Consider the following 25,977-nt stretch of genomic DNA (forward strand, 5'->3'; position numbering starts at 1 on the left):
GGGAAGGAGACTTAGAAGAGAGGAGAGTTGGTGGCATGTAGAGATACTAAGAGGCCAGGGCGAAAGACGCGGGAGGCTGTTGCAATGCCTGGCAGAGACAACGCAACCAAGACCTTGACCTCATTGTGGATTCTGTGTATTTTCTCTCTTCTGTCCCAGATTTCTGGGACCCGCTTAACCCCCTTCTTGTGGTTCTACCATAAGAAAGAAACTATCTTTCTTGTGGTTCTCAGGCATCAGAGGCTGTGCCTCAGGTAAAGCCTCTGGGTTAGGCATTTGCCCACAAGGGGAAGAGGTAGTTGGTGTGGGGGGAGGGGGGTTGGAGAATAACGGGGAGCTAGAATAGCAATAGCCTGTCTCCATGCACATGACTTGATAAAGATCTTTCACACAAAGTCTGCTCACTTTCCTTTGAGCAGCAAGTGGCTGGACCCCTTTCGGGCATGCCATCACTTAGCTGTTTGGCATCCTGTGTACCTCTCAGTCCCATGCTAAAAGCAGAACTTAAAGATTCTAGTGGGGGAGACATAAGAAACAATGAGTAATGTATTATTACTATTCCTTATTTTTACTCATTACTTATTACCAAGTATTATATTTGATAAGTTAGAAGATGATAACTACAGATGGGGCAGTTAAGGACAAGCAGAGTAATGTGCCTGGGAGCACAGAAGATAGGAACAAAAGTGTTTTTCCATTTTTAAATAGCTCAGAATGTGATCCATCTTTGAGAATGTGAGATGTGAGCAAATATTTAAATGTCATGGAAGAGTGTTCGAGGCGAATAGAACAGGCCTAGGGCAAGAAGAGTGCCTGATGTGAGGAAGAGCAGAGAGGCAAAGGGGATGAGGGGGAGGAGGAAAGTTTACCGAGGACCCAAGGACCGGAGTGGCAGGTGGGGTGGTGGGTTCCATCTCACAGGACTTGAAAGTGTCAGGATTGATGCTGCCGCAGATCACTGGAGCATTTTAAACAGGTTGTACTCCAACATGCATTTTTACAAGATCACTGTGACTGCTGGATTGTGAACTGATTATAGAGGAACTGCTTGAGAGTTCGTGATAATCCAAGCAAGAGGAAAAGGTAGTTTGCGCAGGTGCACAGCAGAGACAGTTAACAGCAGCAGGTTCTGGATTCAGTCTGAAAGCAGAACCAGCTGCATCACTGAAGTGCTTGCTGCGTGCTGTGAAAGGTGCAGAGGAGACAAGAAGGACTGCAGGATTTTAGCCACACACCTGGGAACAATGAGGTTTCCATTAACTGAGAGGAGAAAGGGTGCAGGAAGAGCAGGTTAGATGGGAGCAATCAGAAGCTAGGTTTACACTTGCCAATTAACATCTAAGTAGAAATGTTGGGTCGACACGGAATACAGTTTGAGAAAAAGATGTGCTCTGCAGATATAAATTGGGGGGGGGGGGTTCAGCATATAGGCATCAGGGACCTGGATGGGGTTCACCACAAGACTTGGCAAAGGAGAGAGGAGGAGCAGGACTGGTTTCCTCAATGTTAAGAAGTCAGGGGAAAGACAAGCAGCCCGCTAGTCAGGAGGGTAACGAGAGTGGTTATTCTGGAGGGTAAATAAACAAGGGGGTAGAGGAAGGAGTGATCTACTACTAAGTGTTATTAACCTAATAAATAAGACTAGAAATTAACCACTGGACTGAGAAATGAGGGCATTAGTAATCTTGACCATAGGAGTTTTGGTGGCACAGAGAAGGCAAAATAAGACTGGTTTGGCTTAAGAGAAAATAGGGAAATATCTGGAAGTAGTGTGTATTGATAAATATTTCAACTGGTTGTGCTGAACAGGGAGCAAAAATGGAGGTTGGAGGCTGGTAGGTGATGTGGAATCAGGAGGATATTTCTTAAGGTGGGAGAAGCAACAGTGTGTTTTTTAATGTTTAAAAGAATGTTCCAGGAAAGATGCATAATTGATGAGGTAGGAGCTGGGCAATGTCCTTGAGAAAGGAGATGGAGTGGTGTCTTCCGGAGGAATGAGCTTTAGATAAGAGCTTGAATAATTTCCCCGAGGTTACTAATGGGAAGGTTGCAAACAGGCATTTCTGCAATAACGTGATAAATCCACCTTGCAATTTTTTTCATTTTCAAATTCATGCACTAAAAATAACTTTTTAAAAAAATGGATTGGGACCGACCACTCCAAATCTACCCAACTTTGCAAAATGCTCAGTCAATAACATTAATTCATGTACTTTTTTTTTTTTAAGTGATATTGTTACAGGGCATGCCCAAGGGTGACCTGGGTAGAAGTCCTCACTTGCATACTTAACTACTTCAGAGAAGACTCTGGTAAGCATACAGGGGAAAGTTGTTAAAGGTTACTCACAAGAGAAATGACAGTTGGGAGAACACAGAGAGTGAGAGACACAGAGAGAGGGTAATTGGCAATTGGTCAATATCTCCTACCAGTAATGGCCTCTGAGCTGGGACATCCGGACACGTTCAAAGCAGGCAAACCCAAGAGCAAGCAAGCCCCTTATGCTTGGCTTTATAACAAGCATGGCTGCTAACTCCACCCTTAGTTCCCAGCAACCCCCTGCTGCAAGAAGTCAAGGGTCAAGGTAGATTCATGGCATTGTGGGCATTGTAGTCCTTGGTGCCTGAGCTCTCTAGCAGGGAAGTGAGCGGGTAGGTGGGTGGGGTGGGGTCAGGGGAGCCCATAAAACTTCAGTGGGTGGAGTTCATTCAAGACATACCGTTCCTCCAACAATATTCCTAATAAAAACTACATCCCTAAATAAAGAACTTCACCTTTCCAATAAAGGGCAAAGGCAGCTGACAGACTGGGAAGGCTTAGCTGCCAAGTTACCCTGGGCACACTTGCAAGACACAACCTATGGCAAATTGAACCCAGGGCAAAGTGCCGCAAGCGAGCGCCTGAGGTGCAGTCTTCTTCTTCCGGTGCTTGCTCTTTCAGCCCATTTCAAGGGCGTCCCTCACATTCAGCTGCTCTTATCTGCTGGCAACAAAATATTAACGTGCTGGGGAGGAAATATCCCTTCAGAGTGTCCTCATAACGGTGACATCATCTCTCTACTTAGCGGTAATATTTGAGTCATTGCCCATTACAGAAACAGGCATCGGAGGAGAACAGACTGTAAGTGGGAACAGATGCTGGGAGGCAGGCGGATGTGGTGGTGGTAGACTGGAAGTTCTCGTTTGACTATTTCAATTTCTCAGTGAGAAAGTGTGTTAATTTCCAGTTCCTGAGTCTAGAGCTGAAATAGCTCCCCTCAGGAGTTACACGTCCGCGCCAAGGCTTCCCGACCCATGGAATGAGCCTGTCTAGAACCAGAGGACCAAGATAGTCCACCGGCTTAGTCTCCCGCTTCCCGCCAGGATGGCCGAATCGAGCACTATCCTATCTTTAGAGAAACCATAGCTATTAGTGGCACCAAGAAGAAACAGGCACAGATGCTTGATGGGACTCTGGCATCTGAAGGCACACCGATGTCACCTTTGGGTTTGCTGCTCTGGCATGTATACTTTTAATGGAGGCCTGGGCCAGAGAGGGTTCTCCAGCTGGTCACACCCACTGTAAGCAGCTCTGTATTTTTGCCCTCATGACCCAGACATCTAATGGTGCTCAGAGCATCTGTGACTGACCTGGAGATGGTTTGCATGCCGCCTGCAGTAAGTCCCAGTAAGAGAAGCACAGCTGAAGCCTCTTAGCATTTGGAGCAAAGCCAAGCTCTTATGCTAGTCACTCCCTTTCTTTTGGAAATAACCCTTGGCATGCCACTGAGAGCTTGACCCCAGGACCTTAGGTGACCGTGTGACCTCAACCGTCCCTCTTGGGCAAGGAATGATTTGGTCAGCCAAGCTGAAGGAAGCTTACTGGCCCAGCCTGTGCCCTCATGGGGTGGAAGCCCAGCACAACAGCTGTCAGCACTTACCCTGTGTGCTCTCCTGCTCCGCCCTCTCAGCCAGATCCACGGGGAATTCCCAATGAGCAGTTCATCAAGGGGGAAGAAGGTCAAATCTGGTGGACAGAGAGCTCTGCAAGTTTGGCTGGCACATCCTAAAATTACACAACGGGAGCTTCTCAGGCCCCCTCAGAGTTGAGGGACCATAGGGAAAGGAAGTCAGCCTCCACTTGGCCCATCCATATTGTACATTTTGCCTTGAAGGAGAGAGATGGCCTGAGAGCCAGAGGTCACCATGTCTCGGACAGTTATGACCAGTTCGAATAGGTGGTCAGCGGCGTGAAAGGTGTGGGGAAAAGGCACATACAGGATCATCTCAATGCAGGCCCTAAGATGGGAGATATTTGTACCTGCTTGCAACGGCCAAGACTTCCCACTGTGGCACAGGTTTTAAGTTGGCTGTCACGTCCTGTAGATGTCAGTCGTCTTCCTCTCCCCAGCCACCCTTGCGTAATGACTACATGAATAAAATGGCTGTGATTCCAGGGATCAAGATCACAGGTTGGTGCAGGGAGGATGCAGTGGCCCAGTACTCCTCACTGAGGCTGAGATGGCCACTGCCACTGTGGCTGACAACCACCCGTGACATGTTATAACACCACGCACAGAAGGGGATGCAGCGGAAACTTTCCCTTGTAAAGAGGTCATTATTTTGTCTTTACAGAGTAACAACTTATTCTGGATTTGGATTCTTACAGCAGCAGCAGCACTTTGCATGGGCTTGCCACACTGCCTCTTTACCATCATTTACCCCCATGCAATGACACCTCTCAGCAGAGTTTACAACAATATATGTATAATGTTAGACATTAGACATAGGCGTATAAAGTTATCTATTTGTAAATATAGCTATTTATTGAGAAATGTAGTCTTACCATGCACCCTATTACCTGAACAGTTTATTGCATACTCAGTTTTTTGTGTCCTCAGAGAGAGACCTGCAGAGGGTAAAATGCCTCAATTTGAGCAGGCGCTGTGTGCTATGAGCCGGCCACCATTAGATGGCGCTGTTTCTCCCACAGTCAGAGTAAAGGAACCAGCTGGTTTGGGTAGCAGGCACCCAAAGCCTTTCATTACCCAGTTAAACCTCTTGCATCTTATCACCACGGCCACCCTGGGCAACCCTGGGTTGGAAGACTCACTGCCCCTTCAGGACCTACTCTGCAGTACCCCCTTTACCCCAGTCTCCCTGTCATTTCACAGAAAAAAGGGGGTTCTCATCCCCCAGTTCCTTGACCATTGGTCAAGAATGGGGGGATTTCACCCCCACAGTATAATTAACAATTTATAAAACTTCAAATGGAACTGGCAGAGGAATGGAAACATCCAGAAATCACACTCTGAAGTGAATGTGTGAGAAGGAGAGAGCATGAGTATGTTTTTATTTGAACACAGGATTATGTTATATGGGAACATTGTTGGGAGAAGTTTAAATATTAAAGAAGGATAGGTCTTGGTGTTGGGCATCTGAGGGGATACAATAAAATGGTAAACCTTCATGTTTTCAGGTCATCCACCACCTTTTGAAAATTTTTTGAATGTTTTGGGAATTTTCCACTTTTGAATCCCACCTCTCTAAGGGTGACACAGAGCAGTAGCTTTGCCAACCTCTACTATAGATGAAATGTAGGCCAGACACTGACATTAGACCATTTGTTTCAGACAGGAGCTATGTGAGGAAGCAGGTACCGTGATGGAACCCACTAGAAGGGTGTGGCAGGAGCCTCTGGTCACCATTGTCAACAGGGACAGAGAACATCCTCAGGGTCTGACATCAATGATACCAGCGGTGACACCAGTTCTTGCAGAGGCTGCTGGGTCCTGGTGACAACAGATGAGTCAGTGGTTTGCATGCTTTCTTGTACAGCCACTGGGATGAATTTTCTGGTCTTCTTCAGAAAATGTACTTTAAAAAAAGATTTAGTTATTTATGCATACAGAACTGGTCTACAGGCCAGAGGTACAGTGGCAGTGAGAGAATTCATCATAGACAGAGCGGGGAGCAGAACAGGCAGGTCGACGAAGTACACTGCTGAGGGGAGCAGCAGGCAGGTCAGGAGAGATCTGCCTCACCATGTGGTCACCTGCGGTCACCTCCAGGGTGGGGATCGAACTCGTGCTGACGTGGCTTTAGCTTCTTAGTGCTGTGCTTTAATCCACTGCACCACCAGGGAAAGCAAGAAAAATGTACTTTTAAGTGAACTCCTTTTCTGCTAAACTTCCTCAAGCAGATCCTATCGCTTGCCACTGGGACCCGGTCCTGTTCTCCTCTCTGGTCCTGAAGCCCTGAGACAGCCCAGCACATTCTCGTGGCATGCTTCCACAGGTCTGCTCTTTTTCTTTCCAGGTCTTTTATATTCCCTGCTGCCATCCCCTCAATTCCTTCTACTGTTCTGATAATTTTGTACAATGCAGTCTTTTTCTTTCTGTGCCTAAGCCTGACTTACATCTTTAGGAAGAAAAAGAAAAAAAAAAACTGTGGAGGGGTGGACACTGTTGTGTGTGTAATCAAGATGCAGCAAATGGCAGGTGGGGACTGTGTCTTTCGCTGATTTGAATGACAGAGGTGGAGATCATAAGAGGCAGCAGTGCTGATTAGTGTACTTCACAGAATTAAATCATTATTTTAGTTTTCACTGAAATATCTTGATAGTGAAGCTTTTTTCCTAATATTTGAGGATGTCTTCTAGGTGGGTTATTTGAGAGTATTTTTCCCCCCTTTGGAAAAGGATGTGGCACACAAGGACAATTATTATTTCCTGATGGAAAGAGCAAACAAATGCTTGTGGGTTTGAGAACAGTGAAACAAAGAGACACCCAGAAAGTCACAAAGGAGACAGACAGCTATTAGTTATCCTACATAACCTCCAAAGCTAAATCTTGTCCAAATATGTTGATGTTCAACAGGAATCACTCACTTAGCTATTATCAGGTAAATATGATTATTTGAGGGGCTGTGCAAAAGGCCTTTCCACTAAAATGCAGTGCGACTAATTTCTTTACAGAGAAATGCAAGAAATTAATAAATCCCAAGTGCCTATTTTTAGACACAATTGCCCGTACTTTTCATAACCGTTCAGTTCTCTTATTTCTTCACTCACTCCTTTGTTCACTCAGCTGTCAAGCATTTACTGAATGTCTGAATGCTCAGGCTCTTGGGATTCTCCATGATAAACTGGCCTGGCCCTGAATGCTGCTCTGACAGCTCTCCAGAGAAGTAGATGGGATGGAGAAGCCCTGACCACAAGGCTGTATTTTCAAGAAATAGGATTTGCCCTGACTTCTGTAAATGGAGGGAAGAAACCATGCTCAGGAAAAGCTTGACAGAGACAACGATGATCGGCATCCAGGAAAATATTTGACGAGGAAAAATGGTGGATTTTTTGAGAGTTTGAAGAAACAACTGAGAACATACCTCAATATGTGGAGAGCTCAACTTTACCTTTCAATTAAATTCTATCAATTGTTATGTTCAAAAAAATCAGAAGACTCGTGTAATTTTCCCATCCAAGTTCCACAGTCATTTACTATATTCTCATCAAGTTTCTCCAGTGAGTAATTGCCCGTCCCCGCAAAGCCACACGGGGCAGTTAGTCCAGGTGCTCCTCTTATCCCTCCCGCATACGGGGTTCCCACCATTAAGTGCTCATGCTTCTAGCTGCTCTCTTGAGGCTGATAAATTGATTCTCTGATAAGTAGACACTATTTGAGATTGGGTTCTCCCTGAAAGAGTGACCATAGTAGCCAAGGATCCCACCAAGGATCCCAAATGCCCAGTACTAGTTCCTGGATGTTGACACAGGATGCAAAAAATAATAAATAAATAAATAAATAAATAATAAATTCACAGGGCCAGAAGTTTTTTTGTTTTTATGTAAGTCAGAGGATGTCAGTCTCCTGTTAAAAATCCCGCAATGGCCCTCCCTGGCGGCACAGTGGGTTAAAGTACAGCACTAGGAAGCTAAAGCCACTTCAACATGAGTTGGATCCCTGGACCCAGAGGTGACCCACATGGCGCGGCAGACCTCTCCTGACCCGTCTGCTGCTCCCCTCAGCAGTGTACTTCATCAATCAGCCTGTTCTGTCTCTGGTGAATCCTCTCACTGCCCCTGCACCTCTGGTTTGTACCCCAGTTCTGTATGCATAAATAAAATAAATCTTAAAAAAAAAAAATCCCACAATGGCTTTCCATTTTATTCAGAATGAAACCCAAAGCTTGATCTGGCCTCTGGAATCCCTCTAACTTCGTCTCTAAGGCTCTCACTTTCATTCTGCCCACTTGGTGGCCCTGGCACATGCAAAGCCAGTTCTGACTCAGCTCTGGTACTCTGGTCCCCTCTCCCTGGACCTTTCCCCACCTTTGGCATCGCTCAGTTGTTCTCTCTCAAATGTGCCTTCAGTGGGCTCCTGCCTAAATCAGCCACTGCAGCTTTCACACCCTACAAATAGCTGCCTCTGTTTGTCTTCATACAGGTAGCAAGTATGTGCATTTTCCATCTCCCTGGTCATTACAATGGCAGCTCTTGAGGCTTTGTTGATTGCTCGCTGATTACACCCTGCACTAAGTCAGTCTCTAGCACATTCTAGGCACTCATTATAAATCTGATAAATGAAAAACCACATGCAGGTTACTTTTCATCCGCCAACCAAGTGAACCAGACCAGAAGGGTCAGAGTGCCACACGGATTCCCACTCGCTTTGACCAAATCCATGCATTCCAAAGTCACAAAGGATAAAGCAAAAAAAGTCTGTTATTCTCTGAAGGAGGACTTCTACCCCCTTCCCCCTCTGTGACCCTGGAATGTGTGGGATCATGCAGCACAGTACCAGCTGCTCGTCCTTACTAGGTACACGCTGGACATTTTCTGTGGCACCCTTTCTGATTAAGTAGGTGTATCACAGACCCACAGACCGATTGCTTAAAAAATAATGAAACTGTGCTAACTTTCCTCTTAACCCACTGCATTCTTCACTCATCTGGTTCCCCGGGGCAACTGGTAATTTTTTGGGACAAGATTGTTAAGAAAAATTTATCATGCACTTCCACATGGTTCCAGCGGGCTCCGTGGCCCTCAGCCACTTCTGCCCAGCTCACCTTTGTCTTCCTTCACCTTCACTTTGTTTTTGTTGTAAGCCATCCTCCACTCCTGTGAACACGCTTTAAACTGTTGCTTTATTTGGAAAATTCTTTGTTTAAGAGCAGGCTCATCCTTTGTATCAATACTGCATTAATCACTTGTGTTATCTCCCTCAGATTACCTTTCACACTTGGTTTACTTTCAATTCCCGAGTCCATTTTACTTGAGAAACATGTTGCCAGGGTAGCGATTTACTGTAGTCACAGCAGAGGCATATAAAGCAGAGGCTGGTTCCATCGACATGTTTACAGGAACACAGACACCCGGATATGTGGAACTAAAAACCTAGTTAGTTCATCTTTCTGGGGAGTTAGACACTTTTCCAGGAATTGGCTGAGAGCTCTTGGGTTAACACTCAGAATCTCACTTTCTTTCATGAATAGAGATGATAATCAGAGCCTCCATGTATCTCCAAGCCTCCTTAGGGTATTGTTTTTCTTTGTTTTGAAGTCCCTGAGCAGCAACTAACCTCTGGAAGAGAAAATCTAAAATGAAGACCTCTCCTTGATGCCTGATAAAACTCAGAAGCTATCCTTGCACTGACTCAACATCAGGTGGCTTTATTTGACTGTTTATGTGATTTACATGAGATGTTTTCAAAATTCATTCGCACTCAACAAGGATAAAGTAAAAGTTTATAGAGCTACTGAAGTTTTCCATAGGCTTCTTAAAGATGAGGTGATTGCCAGTGTCCTTGGCAAACACATCAGCTCATGAATGACTCTAGAGGCTCAGGAGATGATTGATAAATCAAGACAGTCACGAAACAAGGACTAAAATTCATGAGTTCCTATCCTATCTCTAACCACAAAGCAATATAGCTTCCCTTTTTTTTTGAATAATTGCTTTCATTTAATAATTTTTAAAAAGCCATCAGGAATGCTTTCACAGGACCAAGTAAGAAGGACCTACCCCCTTAAATATTAATCTTTGAGCAAGCCTAGTGACGAGGGAATTTCTCAAAATATCTGTAGGAGTGCCAAGAAGTTAATTAAAATTTCTGTCATACCTTAAGGCTACTGCAGAGTCCAGGGTCTCCTGAAGGTCAGTCATGTAAGGAGAGGTTCTGTGCTTATAAAAATAAGCCCAGCATTCTTTACAACATTACAAAGGGCAGTGTGTGCTCTGGTTTAGAAATGCAGCAGCTTGATTAAAAACTGCAGAGAAGTAACTTCCCAGGGAAACCATGAAAAATGAGGGGAAATGTGAACCTACCTAGATGTATAACATTTTGAGAAATAAGCTCATAGACAGCTAACAATATAATATTGCTATTTGTGAGGGGGAAGGTGTTGGAAAGCAGAATAGTAACAACTTTGGAGTAAGAGGCCAGAATCCAAACCTGAGTTCTGCCACTGAGGACCTTAATCAGAGAAGGTTATTTAACTCCTATGAGCCTTGGTTCCTCCATCCATAAAGTGGGATTCATCATAACAAGGTAGGATTGTAAAGAGCGTGACTGACTGGAGTAGTCACTGAGGAACTGCTGCACCCACCCCCTCAGCGCATCCATGGCAAGAGACAGACCTGAAGGGGGTTTTTTCTCTTCTCATTTGTAACTAAAGTTGGCAAGAATGAAGGAGACTGAGGCGTTGGTAGGAATGGGACTTTAGCACCATCCTTACAATCAAGTGCTTAAAAAGGGCGTGGCAGACTTTTTTGGGGGGGGGGGTTGTTTATGTGTTTGTTGGGAGCACCCTGTAGAGTCTAGAATTAACAAATGGAAAACCAGGGTGTAGGGAGAAATGACAAAAGCTCAACAATTTATTCGGGTCTCTGGGTTCTTTTCATGCTCTTATGCTTAAGAGCTTTAATCTGTGTGATGATGTATTTTACATGTGGGGGATGACTGTGAAGCCCACAGCTGAGAGTAGCTCAGTTCAAGTTGTTGATGCGAATGTTTATGTGCTCATCACCATCAACTTGACTGACACACAAAGCCACAAGGATAAAAATAAAAGGTGCGTTGTGATTCTAGAACAACAATGTGCTGAGTCTGCTATGGATATAGCTGTGGAACCCGCAGTGTTGGGAATCAATGCAGTTCTAGGCCCTCCTTGTCAGCATCCAGCAGAGCCTCCCAGAGCCCCAGACCAACAAGGCTCGCAGGCATTTTCCAGAATTCCCAGAGGATGTCATTCCATATCGATGCAGATTAAGGGAATTTATCTCTAAGAGCCTGCATAGTTGTAGGTTTGTAGAGAGCCAGAAGGTACAGTCCAATCATCCACAAGTCATCGGAACCCAGGTCATCCAAAATTAACAGATTATGGGTCAGTGGTCTGTGCATTTTGTGAATGTCAGCAACGGCAGCCCTAAGACATGATGGGATCTTAACAATAAAGCAGGCCAAGAGCCTCTGAGGTGTAATTTCAGGTGAGGTTGGACAGTGCACACATTGCCTTTCCTAGTCACTCACAATCGCTCTGCCCTTTCTCCTTGTCGCTGAACTGAAGTCTTCCCAGTCACCACTAGTTGATCAAGTTCACACACAACCCAATTTGCCCATGGTGGTATAGGCAGCTTCTGGAGAATACCTGGAAATCAAAGAGGACAAAGCTGGTATTGGATCAATTAGAAAGAAAGTGTATTGGGGACATGGACCACATTCTCAATACAAATTTTCAATCCCAAACTCCACTGTTACGGATAAATGGAATCCAAGGTGACACAGAGCTTACTATGAAGCTTAGTGGGTTTTTTATAAAGATTTATTTACTTATGCATACAAGAACTGGTAGCAGGCTAGAAGTGTGGGTGGTGAGAGGATTCACCAGAGACAGAGTGGGGAGCAGAACAGGCTCCCAGAAATACACTGCTGAGGGCAAAAATGGGTGAGACAGGAGAGTTCTGCTGTGCCATGTGGGTCAGCTCCCTGGCTGGGATCAACCTCATGCTGTAGTGGTTGCAGATAGCTTCAGAGTGCTGCAATTTAACGGGCTTAGCCACCACAGAGGGCTTGCTTCATGCTTTTTGTTTTTCACTTTTCCCTCTTTCAAATTGTTTTGTTCTCTTTTTGATACAAGAATCATAATTTCATTGGTAAAAAACCTTGCTCTAAACTTGCTTAGTTGTCATTCTTAGTTGTCTTCCTTTATTCCCTAGCATCCAATTTGCCAGCAAATGTGATCCATTTTCTCTCTACAATATGTTGCCTGCCTTCTCTGTGCTCACCGCCACCCTCTTGGGCCAGCCACTGTCTGTCCTGCACTCCTGCAGCACCCTCCACCTCAACAGGCATCTCCACCTCCACCCTCCAGTGTTGTTCACCCTTACCCGTGGCAGGCAACATATTATACATGCAAAAGGGGAGAAAAATAGGAAATAAAGCCAGAAAAATATCTTATTTTTATAGCCAACCAATCGTTCAGCTTTGGGAACTACAGGAAGACATCTTAATGTCATAGAACAACTAGAAAATCTCACTTTAGACACTGGCACAATGTGTTGAGTATTGAGGGGCTATCCTGGATGGCCACATTCTGGTATGCTGGGGTACCCTGAGCCTCTTTAAGTCTTGTGTCCGCCCTATAGAAAGGAGAGTTTCCTCTCCTTTTGGGCAAAGGGCAAGGCCCTGGGGAAATTCAAATAATGCAATTTAAAAGGATTCTTGGTCAGTATAGTTATTTGCATTCAAAGGAAGTAATTTTTTAAACACTCCTTTCAGAATTCCAATTAGAGGTATAAAACATACCCGCACATAAAGGGGAAAGCTTTAAATTGAGGTGTACCACCATATTGAGGTTACAAACTTAATAATGTTTGAGCTATCAAATAAATGTTCCATCGTACTTAGTTTCTAACATTTGAAGTTATGTCTGGGTTAGTTTGGGTTAATAGTCCCTTTAATTATTCTAATGAGGCGTACTAGCTTGCCAGGTTGTAGTCTCATTCCATTTAGCCTCATTGTACTATTGTATATTTTTATGAGCTTCTAAAATTGTTGCTAAGGGATTCAGTTCTGTCCAGGGAAGATGAGAGTTTCATTCTGTGACTCTGAATTCATGCATTTATTCCATGAAGATTTAAGAGCACTACAGTGTCTCAGACACTGGGCTAAGCATTGGAGACAAGACACAAGTAAGTTTCCACCTTGTTAAGAGTTTATGATCCAGTTATGGGGAAGCAGGTGGTTAGCATGCAGAGTGTAACTGGTCAGAAAAAGGGCTAAAGCAGTGGAGCACACTTGAGGAAGGCTTCCAGGAGTGTCGTGTTGAAGACACAAAGGGAAATCAATGTGGGCAAAAGAGGCCTGGGCACCCCAACCTGACCAGAGACCCCGAGGAGTGAGCCAGCAACATTAGCAGTCCCACGCACCCCACCGGGTAGTTTGTCTTGATCCAGTGGCCTCCTGAGTCTCCATATCCCAGCTTCTCTTAACCTGTGCTCAGGTAGCCTTAAGAACCCAGGGGCCCAGTTTCCTTAACTGAGGAACTGAGGCTTACTGATCCAGTACACCACTGTCATTCTCTGTTGAAGTTTCAAATGGGAAATCTTCAAAAGACAACTTTCCACCTCCCTCCCAAAGCTAATGTACTTTTTCTGTTGCTGAGGATACATTCAAATAATAAGAATGATATGAAGTGAAATGCACAGTCAGGGAAAATGTAATTCAAAAGAAACTTATCTTAATAACTACTGAATTACTTTAATCCTGGATTTCAGAAATCATTTAGGACTAAAGTGACTGTACATTTTTTTACTATATGTCACTGCATTTAATTAGAACAAGCTTCACAAGGGCAAGAAGCTTTATCTTTCTTCATTGATTTTTTTCCCAAGGACCTAGAATAGTGTTTGGCTCATTGGAGGCATCCAATAAATATTTGTTGAAAGATGTGACTTTCATGGGGAAATCACACCTATGGAAGTTTCTCACTGCCTAGACTTTGGACTCACAAGGGACCATGGTGCTGAAAGGAAGCTAGGGTCCCCTCCACAGGTGGCAATGCTCAAACAGTGCCAATAAGCCAAGGAAAGGGTGTTCTGAAGAGGCACTTGTGGCATCTATAGTTAAATCGTCACATTTTAGGAAATCCTTTTTTTGGAACTATCTAAGTGTGGCAGATGGGCATGATTCTTAGTTTGCCACCCAGACGTTGTATAAATCCACTTACTTTCTATTCAAAGGCCTTATTTTAAATGTGTGCGTTGGGATCCAGGGAGAGAGTTGGCTCTCGGCCATTATTGGGGACACACACATGCACACCAGTCATACCAAATTGCCTGAGCATGTCAAGAGTCAGACTGATTACTTCAGAGATGCCTGCTGTTCCAAGGCTCCATCGTTCACAGCCCACTGGTTCTGTAGCTCTGACACCATAGTAGGAGTGGGAGAACCTTGGTACCCAGGCTGCAGTAGCCCTGGGAACCCCACATAGCCTTCCTGAGGCCTGAGGCCTTCAGGGAAATGATTACCTGGCAGCACTATCCATCCTTATTTCCATCCATTTTCTGGGGTTTCCTGGAGCACTATCAGTCATGAGGTCACTACCTTGGCCCAGCCTCCCTCCCGGACACAGCACACACCCACCATGAGCTCAGACACATCTGCCTTCTGCACTACAAAAGGCCTCAAGACACAGAAAGACTGTCTGGCCTCAGGCCACTGGAAGGGAGACAGAGCGAATGGAGGGAGAACAAACTCAAATCATCTCATCAGTTATTCTGCCCCACACAGGACTGTTCAGTGCTTCAATCATTCTCCACTCACAGGCCAATTAAGAAAACCTTCTAAGAGAAGCTATGGACAGGGTAGAGGGAGGAAATGTTTGACTTTGGCGACAGTGCTCTGCCAGGAATGAGAAAGGGGGGTAGCTGGGCACTGCCCAGGCTCCCTGGGGCAGGAAGGCAGGGGGCTTGGTTCCCTCAGCACTGAACTCTACCAGCTTCTAGGGGACTCTTTTCTGGTGACTGAACCCTTCAACCTCTGTCATCCCAGGCTTTCTTCCATTCTCACCTCAAACCTCTAAGAAGCATCTCTGAAACTTCAAAAGTCACTCACTCAAGCGCTGCTCTGCTGGTTGGAATATAAATGTTCAAGTGTCTTGACATCTTCTATGGGGAACTTTAAAAGAAGATTTCAAAGAGTCAGCTCTCTGCTCTCAGAATTTCCCACATAAGCAATAAGTGAAAATAATCACCCCCTCCTCTGTCTCTGCTCTTATCCAGAGGGATAGGCTTACACACAGGCCCGCGAGGTCGCCTGGGAACATACCCATAGGCCAGGGGACAGCAAGTGTGGTCTCAGCAGTCACACAGCAGCTGGGAAATGCTCATGTGACAATATGTGGGTACGGTTGCTTGGAATTCAGACTTCATTTGGGGGTGGAGTAGAATTATCGTTATCCTGTTATGAAGCAACAAATCAGCTTTTATAACAAAGGGGAAAGGCACCTCTCATCACATTAAAACTGGAATCAGTGTCCTATTTCTGGGTAGGGGCTCCCTCTAGGCACCAAGGTGTCTTTCACTGTAAAGTAAAGGATGACACTGGCGTTTAAAAACTTAGGCGTTAACTAGTGCCCACCCCTCCACTTGAAAATAAGGGGTATCACCTTTTAACCATTGTCCTGTGTCAACACGAAGAAAAAGGATTGAGAAAAAAGTGAAGCAAACGTTGAGTCTGAGCCTCAACTATCTTACCAGGAAAATGAAATGAGAACACCTACCTGAGAGGATTAAATGAAACTATATCTGGGGAAAACCCAGAACCCAGTTACTGGCATACAGTAAGTGCTAAATAAGTGTTAACTCTGAAGGAGATAACCTTGCTCTGGTCCAGAACACTGGCCCTCAGACCTGGACACATCTAAGATGTTACCTGATGTTTATCCCAGCTGTTATCTGGGATGGTTTTTGTTTTTTTTTTTTAAGTCCTCAAGCCCAGGCCCAGATGAGGACATGGAGGTGGCTGGTCTACAGAGGGCTTAGTGTAGATGCAGTTAAAGAATTTACCAGTAATTTTAATTTGCAGCCAAGATTAAAGTTGAAACCCACCAACTCATGAGATAGAGGGGCAAGGCCAGAATTCACATTTCTTTTTCACTGGCTAAACACCACGTGAATGACAAAGGGACAAGTGGGGGTTGGGAGTGGAACAGAGAAAAGAAATTCTTAATGCTGTGATTGTTGGGGTGGGGGTGCCAGGGGCTTGTTTTTGAACATTTTAAAAGGACAGGTCTATTAGAAAAAGGAGAAAAGCAAAAGAGCATGTATAGACACAAGCCTTGGGATAAGAGCCCCCTGCTGTGGCTAGATTTCAGAAGAAGTTTGAAAAAGCCATGTTTCTATCAAAGCAAGTGTGTGGTGTGGTTGCTACAAAAAACGTAAATAATGGCGACCCACCTAATTAAATGAATCAATTAGTAAGGCTTAATAAGGGTCTTATTAAAACATCAGAGCTCTCACCTGTCATCTGGCCACAGCTGAAAGACAGGCAAGCAGAGCCGGATTAACAAGGGCAGTCATTTAATGCAGAAACCCAGTGAACATAAAGAGACCGAGGCTAAACAACAGATAGGACTTCAAACAATACTGCATAGTGTCACGGATTAGCTCTTACATGGTTCATCTGTTTTTCTTATCGTTTTGATTCTAGTACAAAGACAGAGAAGAGACTTCAATTAAAAATAAATAAATAAGGCAAAAGAAGAATCTTCCTGTGACAAGGAACATCCACAGAGAATGCACAAAAATTTGGTGCTGACACAACAAAGACACCATTAAGACAAGTTCTGAAGATGCTGCATTAAAATTTAACAAGCATGGTACAATGACAAGAAAATTATACTCACTTTGTTATGAACCGTTTTTGCAAATAGAAATGACTCTCAGGTAATGTTATATACACACTTTCTGAAATAAATGGCAATCATACCAATTTTCCCCATTGCAAGTCCCTCTTTTTCTGAACCAAGAAATGTTCCATGGCACCGCTCCCTATTTCTCACAGTCAAAGCATAAAAAGTCATTAAAGCACTTGAATCCACAGTAGTCTTGTCCTTAGAAAGATATGGAGGTTTTGCATGATTCTAGATCAGTCATCCAGAAAGGGCTGGCAGGCAACAGGTTGGAATGTAGAAGACCGCTTTGTGCTTGGGGCCCCGAGGAGAAGTCCGCTCTGCTCCCCCCAGGAATCATCTGTGCTGTGGACGGGCCACTGAGCAGTGAACTTGAGCATGGACAGTCATACCGTGGAGTCCCTGCCAGACTTTAGATGTGCAATCTTGGTCCGGCTAATAAAGGGGTAAGCGATGCAGAGCCCTCCAGCTGCCACAATAAAGCCTAAACTGCACCAGGCGCAGAAGATGGACCAGCTGTAGCCGTGTTCCACATCGTCGGGCAGGCTGTAAATTAGCTTTGGGAGCCGGTTCAAATCATAGGAGATGCTGGCGGCGTACGTGCAAAGGGAAATGGTGCAAAATATCCCTATAAATAATACCAAGAGAACAGGATGATGGGTCACAGTTTTGTCTGCTACAAGGCAAATGTCAGATACACCTTAGTGAAAATCAGATCACCCAATGAGGCGGTAACTCCGAATTAATAAAGGAACTATACTTCTTTCACTTGAATGGCTTCATTCAACAAACATAAGCAAAACCTCTACGTATCCTAGGTGCTGGAATCAGAGGAGTGAAAACAACAGACAGTGGAAAATTCTGATAACATACATTATTCAGCATTAGCTTGCATGAATGATGGGTATACTAGACTGTATTGGGGGTTTTATTCTTAAAAACAATAAAAGTTCTAAATGTTTTAAGGAAAAGATATTCTGTCATCACTCAAACCTAACACAATGGTTTTCATTTCCCTTTGTTCTATACCTGCTTCGACCCATTTTTTGCAGTTGCAATCATCAAACACAGTCTGCTCTCTTTTTCCATGACCATTTGTCCTGTTACTGGAGATCATATTTTAAATGACCTTTTCCAAGTGCTAAATTATGTTCTAAGACCTGGAACATAGTAGGGCCTTAATAAATCATTTTTTTATAATAAATGAGTAAAGACTTAAACAATACAAATTAAATCCAGAACGTTGGAACTGATGTAAAATAGTCAAAAACAACATAGAATTCAACCACTGGATGAGGGCAATTCGAGTGACAGAAGGGAAAAGGACAGATAACAAATTTTACTTTTTTATACCAACACATGTATAATTCTCTTTCCAGATTGCTAAGATCTGGACTCTGGTAAATGTTTCAAAAACCCCAAACATAGATTTTTAGTACTCAAGAGATACACCAAGGAATCAGATGCTTTTATTTCGCCACAATGGGACCACCATGCTGCTTTTGGATAGGATCAGAAAGAGGCAGAGTCTGAAGTCCTGTGACTTATCAGAATGGCCAGTGGTGTTCAGAGTCCTGCATGTCTCAGCAGTATCTCAAGAGGAAGCAGAGATACTGATTTGGAAACTGGAAGATAGCTAAAGTTCCCTCACTCCACCCTTTTTTGTATAGAGCTTTGGAGATCAGACATTAGCAGAACACCAAACAGGTGGCAGTTGAGAAGAAATAGAAAATTACTTTAATGCCATGTGTAAAGTGCCAGAATTCTGACTCCACACAAATCACATTGCCTGAAACCTTTTTCAAATGAGCTCCAAGAGGTGTTTTAAATCAAAAGGACACCTGATTTGAGAAAACTTTAATATAGTACCTGCTCTTTGCCTAAATTCTGTAAAGCAAACACACCATTTTAAGTTCTCCAAAGAAAGATCACAATGGAAAAAAGGGAAAGTATTCTTACACCCACAATATGCACCAAAACTGAGACCACTGTTTCTATAGAACATGGCCCTTCGAAGGAATGCCGGTGACAAATGAGGCGGTTAGAAAAAATTATCTTTGGGGTATAATCAGGTAAAATACAACACTAGAACGATGACCTGTTTACAAAAAACAAATCCAAAACATGCAACTATACTCTGCATGTAGCTGCACTGAATGTCTAATGAACGCTGAGAATTTTAAGTTCAAATTTAGACTTTTAAGATTCCTATGATGACCAAGTACCCTGGGCTGGAATGCCGCAAGTGTGTAATCTGACCTATCACTAGTCACTATGTGACCCTGAAATTCCCTCATCTCTCTGAACCTTACTCTCTTCATCTAGAAAAAGAAAATGGGGAAACTTAGTTGCCAAAGTCCCTGACAGTGTCAGATTTCTGGGATTCTGTTATTTCAAAATAAGGCACAGAGCAAGATATTTCCCAAAACTTCTTTGTGAATCCAGTACTCAGAATTATGCAATGGGGGGAAAAAAATAGAATGACATGGACTTTTCTTTCTGTATACAATCCTTTTGATTTTATACCAACCAATTACATTATTATCACCTCTCCCCTGCCAAGGTCATAAACACTGCTGTAGGTTAAATGTTTGTATAACACCAAGTCACACAGAATCTAACCTCTGCCCTCACGTGTCTGGAGCTGTGCTTCCCGGGGCCTTGTTTGTGCTTACTTCATAGATTCTATGATCATGTCTCCAACAAAACTCATTCTTTTTTTTTTTTTTTAACCATATTCCCAGAAGCTGAAATCCCCCTAAAGTTAATAATCAGTGCTCCACCAAGAGCAAAAACTGGGAACTTCCTGGCATCCACTGACCTTGGTCTTTGATCCTCTTATCTTACAAATCTGATTGCTCGTTTGTTTTAATTACCGATTTGTATTTACTTTACATGAAATATTACTTGTATCACTTTGACATTGAGGTTCTTTTTGCCAACTTTGATGCAAACCTGCTTTATTTCCCGCTGTTTTTCCTCACTCAATTGAGTGGTAGAGAGTTATTTCAAACTAACGTTTTTGCACTTTTCAGGTAAATACTAGGGAGTGGAATTGCTGAAGCATATGATAGATCTTTAATATTTTGAAAAACTTCCTGTTTTTCAGTAGTACAATTTTACATTCCCACCAATAGTGTAAGAGGTGGATCAACAGACTCAACTATTGAACTGGGGGTTCACCATCCCCACCAAAGCCAGCTGGGGAATACTACTTCCATCGTATCAATTGCTGGCATTATCCCCTTCATGTTATTGCAAGTGGGCAGCTTTTTTTTTTTTTTTAGCTAAATAGTATTCCACTGAAAACTTCCTCCATTTTAGACCCTCACTTCTTGAAAAAAATTTTTTTTTGCAAATATACAATCACCACAACTACTCCTTGTGGGATTGGCAGGACTCTTTCTGATTATTAGACGGAAATGAAATGTGCTGAGAGTAGGCAAAGCACTGTTTCCAGCTTTTCAGTTAAGCTTTTATGAGACTGACCTCACCCATTCAAGTTAATTTAAAAAGAAAAACCTTCTAATTTCAAAATTAGAAGGAGAAACCTGGAGAAAGTTGTTTGATGGAAAGATATTTGTTATAGTTGGATTATTAACCTTAAAACAATTTTGATCTTAGACTTTTTTTTCCCTTTTTCCTTCTCCCCTGACCAGCCAGAAGTTAACTGATCAGCAGGAGTGAGAAGTCTCCGAGTCTCAAGACCTATCCTGGGTATTATCACTGGTAGCATTTTCAAAGACTGAATACTAATTACAGGCTCTTTAAAGTCCTATAGGAAGCTAGTATTCTTATAAAATATTAAAAGGTTTTCTGCCAATATTCTTAATTAGAAGATGTCATGATATCAAAGAATTACAAGGCTGAAAGGGATATCTTCAGACCAGGACAGAAGTCAATTTATGATGCCATCCCAGATAAACCACCTAATTTCCTTCCCTAAAGTCTTCATGGTGCCTGTGGCCAGCATGTAAGATGCAGTTAGGAAAACTGGGCCCACTCTTGACCATCCTTCTCTGATGTGTTCAAAAGGCTAAGAGGAGTGGAAGCTGCTTCCCCCTCGTTAGCCTGCTTGATAAATAACATAACTGTGATGCCCAAAGGCATAGAGATTTTTCTTTTCACATCTTCAAAAGATGGCCTGCCCATCATTCTGGACTCTTTGCAGTTCCAGAAAATAATGCCCCTTGCTACTTTTCACTATGATTGCTCAAAAGCCATTCCTTAGTTGTCTGAAATAAATGACTGAGCGTGCCTAATGCAGCAGACAAAACAAAAAATAAAAGACCCATGATCTTCAAAATTCCAAAATCCAAAAAATCCAGTCTTTTTCTGAAACATTGCAGTAATGTTCCCTTAATGGCAAAGCCTGACCTGAGGTGACAGAAGATTATTTATAGTCTTTATTGATCCTGCTTGGTGTGAATATTCATATATTTTGCTGCAGAAATGTTAAGGTATTTGATTTCAGACCTGGGGAGGTTGTTGGGTATACAGGACCTTGTTAAATGAAGACCTAAAAATCTTGAACTCCAAAACACACCTGACCCCAAGGGTTTCAGATAAATCATTAAGGACCTGTGATTTTAGGTCCTAATCGAGGGGTAATCTAGATAATTCAATACATCTACCACAGTGAAACCCTTTTTCATTTTAATGCATTGAAGAAAAGCAGTAGGAAACCTGACTTGAGTGTTAAGTGTTCCTGACCTTTGCGGGGAGCAGCCTGGGCATCTCCCCGTTAGCTGCTGTCCCTGTATCACAGGCAACCACTCAGGGCACAGCCTGTGAAGGGGAAAAGGTCCAGCAGGCAATGACCCCACCTCCCAGCCAGACAGACCCAAGCTTTATTCAATTTTTGAGACTCTCAGTCTATCAGAAGATAATAAAAAATAAAAATAAAAATTCTACAACTGACATAAAAGTATATTTAAAATGTTTGCATAGACTAAATTTAGTCCTTTAAATATTTATACTTGCAATTTAAATCATAGTCATTGTAATGACACCACTGTGGTAAGCTAACAGAATACATCACTCAACACCGATCCGGGCTCTTAGCCGCGTACCCCCAACGCAGGGTTTGAGTGGGAAGGTGAGTGTCTCATTCCCTCTGTCCAGGACCTGCATCTGTGTGGGGGTGAGGGGGTGGGAGATGCAGGTCCTCAGAGCACATGAAGTCAAAGGCTACATCTGCTATTGGGGGGCTGGGAGGCAGCCTCTGCCCCTGCTGAAGGACCCCTTGAGAGCCCAGGGAAGAGGAAGGGGTAAAACACCTCGCTTGGGATGAGAGCTGGCGTTCAACCACGGTGCCGTTCCACATGTGGGTAATCAAGAACTGTCTGTCGGCACCAAGGTAGGAGAAAGATGGTCCCAAAGTTTCCATTTTTACATTTCAAACTGTCACATCACTGATGTTCTCCATTGAAGGTTTGGCTAATAAGTTCAGGCGGGGAATGAAGATGCCAGCATATTAGAAGGGGCTAAATTTAGCAACAAGAATCTGTGGGAGTGATGCTGATGAGGGCTGCTGAAGATATGTCTTCTTAATTAAAATCAATTCTTTTAACCCTTCTTTGTTCGCACCTCCTACTAGTACATGGACAGCATGTTAAGCCCTCGCAAAGGAGTGGTGTGATTACTTGGTGTCTACCAAGGGAGGGTGAAGGCATTACTTGGAGGAGCAAAAGTAAGCCAACCTCTCTAAATCTCACAGGAAGGGCTCAGCAGATAGATACTGCATTTTCTCCCAAAGGAAGCAGCTATTAAAAGTATTTTTGAAAATGAAGAGAATGGTGTCATGCCACGGGGCGAATGGAAAGTGAAGAGCAGGAGACAAAATACTTCCTCTGTGATAATAGTCTCAAAGGTTTTTCTTTTCTGTTTCTATTTCTTTCTCTCTCTCTCTCTCTCTCTCTCTCTTTTTTTTTTTTTTTTTGAGGCATACCAGGGCAAGCTTTGCTTCAGAAAAAGAAAATACCTTAACCACCTAATTTTTTAGGGGGTGGGATCTATAAGTGATTGTCCCCGTTACTCCAAACATGTTCTGGCAACCAAAGCGAAGTGACATCATGTTGTGCCAAGAAGTCTCTCAGGACTGGTCATCGAGCTTCAAGTTGATGGGTGATGGGTGGGGGTTGGAGTGATTTTGATTGTTACAGCTTTTTGTTTTTATAGTTATCATTTTGCTTGTTTTGATTTTGTCTGACAACTGCACAGGGACTTTCAGTGACAAATCCTACTGTTCACTAAGCCACTGGAGTGGACAATCCACATGGGCTGAGAAGTGAAAGCTGAGCCTGACTCAGGAACCTGTTCCCTCTCCTCCATGTCAAGCATCAAGCCCTCTCCTCAACGCCAATGCACCTCCTCTCACTGAACACCAAACAAGCTTCTGGGCCTCCCAAGAAATACTCACTAGACTTGGCTTTTCCAGCCCTGTGATTTACTTTTATGCTACAAATTGTTTTATATGCCGAGAGTACCCTAAATTATTCATGCACTGCCCATATTAAAAAATTGTCCTTTAAGATCTACTGAGGCTCTTGTGGGTCCAAGCTTCTCTCATTTCCTGACAAAGGGGTATAAAGTAGGGCCTATTCAGGGTGGGGGGAAGGGCGGTTTGTGACCTGGTTAGGAAAATGGGGATTGAGCTAATAACGAAGGGAAGAGAATGGTAGCAGGTAGAGGGGCGTTTTTACTGACCATTAAGGCCCAGACAAGACTTAAAGGCCTCTTGTGAATGCTGTGCTGTCCTTATGCTCATTCTTTAATTTGGATTTTAAATGAGTCCCTGAGGCAGGCACCCAGGGACAGGCCGTGAGGGCTCCAGTCTCCTCCAAAGCCTCAGGAACTCAATGTTACTCTGTGCTATAGTGTGGTGACAGGGTATTCCCAGACCTGAGCTGGTGTTCTGCTGAGAACAAGTCCGGGGCCATGAGACTGGTGAGTGCTCTTCACGTGGTGACAATGAAGTTCCGTGTGGTCATTTGCCCACAGTGCAGGGAAGCGGCAGGTGCCTGCAAACACTGCAACATAGGCAGATGGGCTGACATACCAGAAAGAAAAGCGTCCCTTTTCGTCAGCCCCCAAGCTAATAGAACATGGTGTGGGCCCCAAGCGTGCTGTGGCCTCCGGCCCAAAGGGTTGAGGGGCCACTCAGTATCTAGTGTGAGCACTCCTGTAACAGAACTCCAGAGAAGGGAAATAGGGGGATTGAACGTGGAAAATATCTAGAACATCTGTTCTGATCCAACGTACATTTTTATGAAACTGTTGATCATTAAAACATCTATTTTTTGGTGAAGGAGAAGGAAGGAAAAATTTCTTTGCTGCAGCCACCTTCAATCAGTATTAGATGTCAACCCAACTCAGCCTTACAAAGGTATCTTTTAAGAAAAGCTAGCCTTCACCCGTTAGTCAGAACGAATAGTCATGTCTCCACACACCTTCCTTCCAATCTTCTGTTTTAAGGTCAAGGTGCTCCTCTGGTTAAAACCTTCCATTACCTTCCAAGTCACCACCTGCTTCACTCACCTCTGGATATTACCGTCTCCTTCCCTACCCTCCAGCCAGTGGTCTCCCCGGGACTCCAAACACACGTAGCACCCTTGAGGCTCAGCCACTGGGGCTCGCTCACTCCCAGCCACTGGGTGCTTCCCGTGATTTAGCTGTTTGGCCTTTCCTGGGTCCCCTATTCCACTCTGCTTAGATAATCCGCAGCTTTTGTCACAATCGCAGGTTATAATTTTTTCTCCACAATAAAAACAGAGAGTAAACCCACGACATTTCCATCTAACCTTCATGAACATTAATATTTAGAACTCCATTAAATAAGGTCAGGAGGCTAGCAAGAGACTGCCCACTGATGTGTAAATCAGCAAACTACGGGACCCAACATGCTTTGCATCTCCTGGGGAAAGTTATGTCTCCCCCTCAGGCAGACATGAGGGGCAGGTTCTCCAGAGGTTACGCCGGAGCTTGTGAGTTTGGATTCTGGGACTTGTATTTGGGTCTTGCCAAGAACACCTTCTCCAATCTGTCCTCTCTTCTGTTGTTATGTTGCCCAACAAACCCTGTTTGCTGTTAGAATTCAGAACTCATTGCTTTTATTTTAGAACTCATTGCTTTTATTTTAGGTCAGTGCTTCTAAGGGGCCACAATGGGAAAACCAGGGCTGCATTTTAAGCACTGTTATTTTCCGTAAATTCTGTCTCACACTGCTAAGGCAAATCATCTACTGGCTGCTTTTCTCACAATTGAAATCAAAGTGAACAGAGAAATAATGAAGTACAGCCAGACACACACAGAGCAGCCTTCCCTTTTGAGGGGGTCAGCATACCTGTCATGAGGAAAAGGAGCCCAGCCACGTGCTGGGTCAGGCTTTCCTCCCAGAAGAAACTGACTGTAGCCACGATGCAGCCGCAGAGCAGGACAGCCACAGCCATGCCCAGGAAGCCAGCGGTGATCCTTCTTAAATCTAATCTCGAAACACAACAGGCATTCAAAATAATAAACCAAAGAAGAAGTGTTATTGCAAGTTAGATAGCGAAGAGTTTTGTAGACACTGTGAAAATGTTATGTGGGTCCGCTGTGGGCCAACAGGACCGAGGTGGTTTAGGGAATTTTCTTACAAATTCCCTTTCACAAAGAGGACAGATGGGATAACAAATTGAAGCTTCAGAATCTACCCTTCCTCCTCCACACAAAGAAGAGAGTAAGCCAATAAGCCAGAGGACGAAACCAGGGCATACTAGTGATAGATAGCAAGTTGCTGAGCGATCAGAGAGGGTAGGGTGAACAAGAGATAAATCTTGTTCTCCTCATAATAGAAATGTAGGTGACCACACTGTAGTGACTATTTATCTAACTTGGTGGAGGCTGTAAGAAGGGAGCTATTGTGATATATGATTTTACCAGAGCACGTGGATGCCAATTATTTCACTTTTCATTTACATCTATTTCCTGCTTATTTTCAAAAAGAATTTGAGGAAGTGAAGACAATTGTGGTGCCTGAAACTGGGCCCAAAATATACATATATGAATACATATATAACATCTACTCATAAGCAGTCTTCTCCCTTAAAG

General features: G+C 43.7%; 1 protein-coding gene across 2 annotated transcripts in view; it reads right to left on the reverse strand.

Annotated features, from left to right (window-relative positions):
* Positions 1-16,467: 16,467 nt before the first annotated feature.
* Positions 16,468-25,977, reverse strand: part of TMEM178A (transmembrane protein 178A) — a 48,074-nt gene continuing 38,564 nt past the window's right edge. Inside the window, exons 2-3 of one of the 2 annotated variants that reach the window (XM_012727302.1) lie at positions 25,232-25,374; positions 16,468-17,515 (exon numbers count right to left, since the gene is read on the reverse strand). In XM_012727302.1, the coding sequence (XP_012582756.1) occupies positions 17,274-17,515; positions 25,232-25,374 (385 nt within the window). In that variant the 3' untranslated portion in view covers positions 16,468-17,273. The remainder of the gene's footprint in view (positions 17,516-25,231; positions 25,375-25,977) is intronic. The other variant, XM_004686271.2, reaches the window with a different exon arrangement.

Source organism: Condylura cristata, unplaced genomic scaffold (assembly GCF_000260355.1).
Source record: "Condylura cristata isolate star-nosed mole 26May11 unplaced genomic scaffold, ConCri1.0 scaffold00020, whole genome shotgun sequence".
NCBI classification, from domain to species: Eukaryota; Metazoa; Chordata; class Mammalia; order Eulipotyphla; family Talpidae; genus Condylura; species Condylura cristata.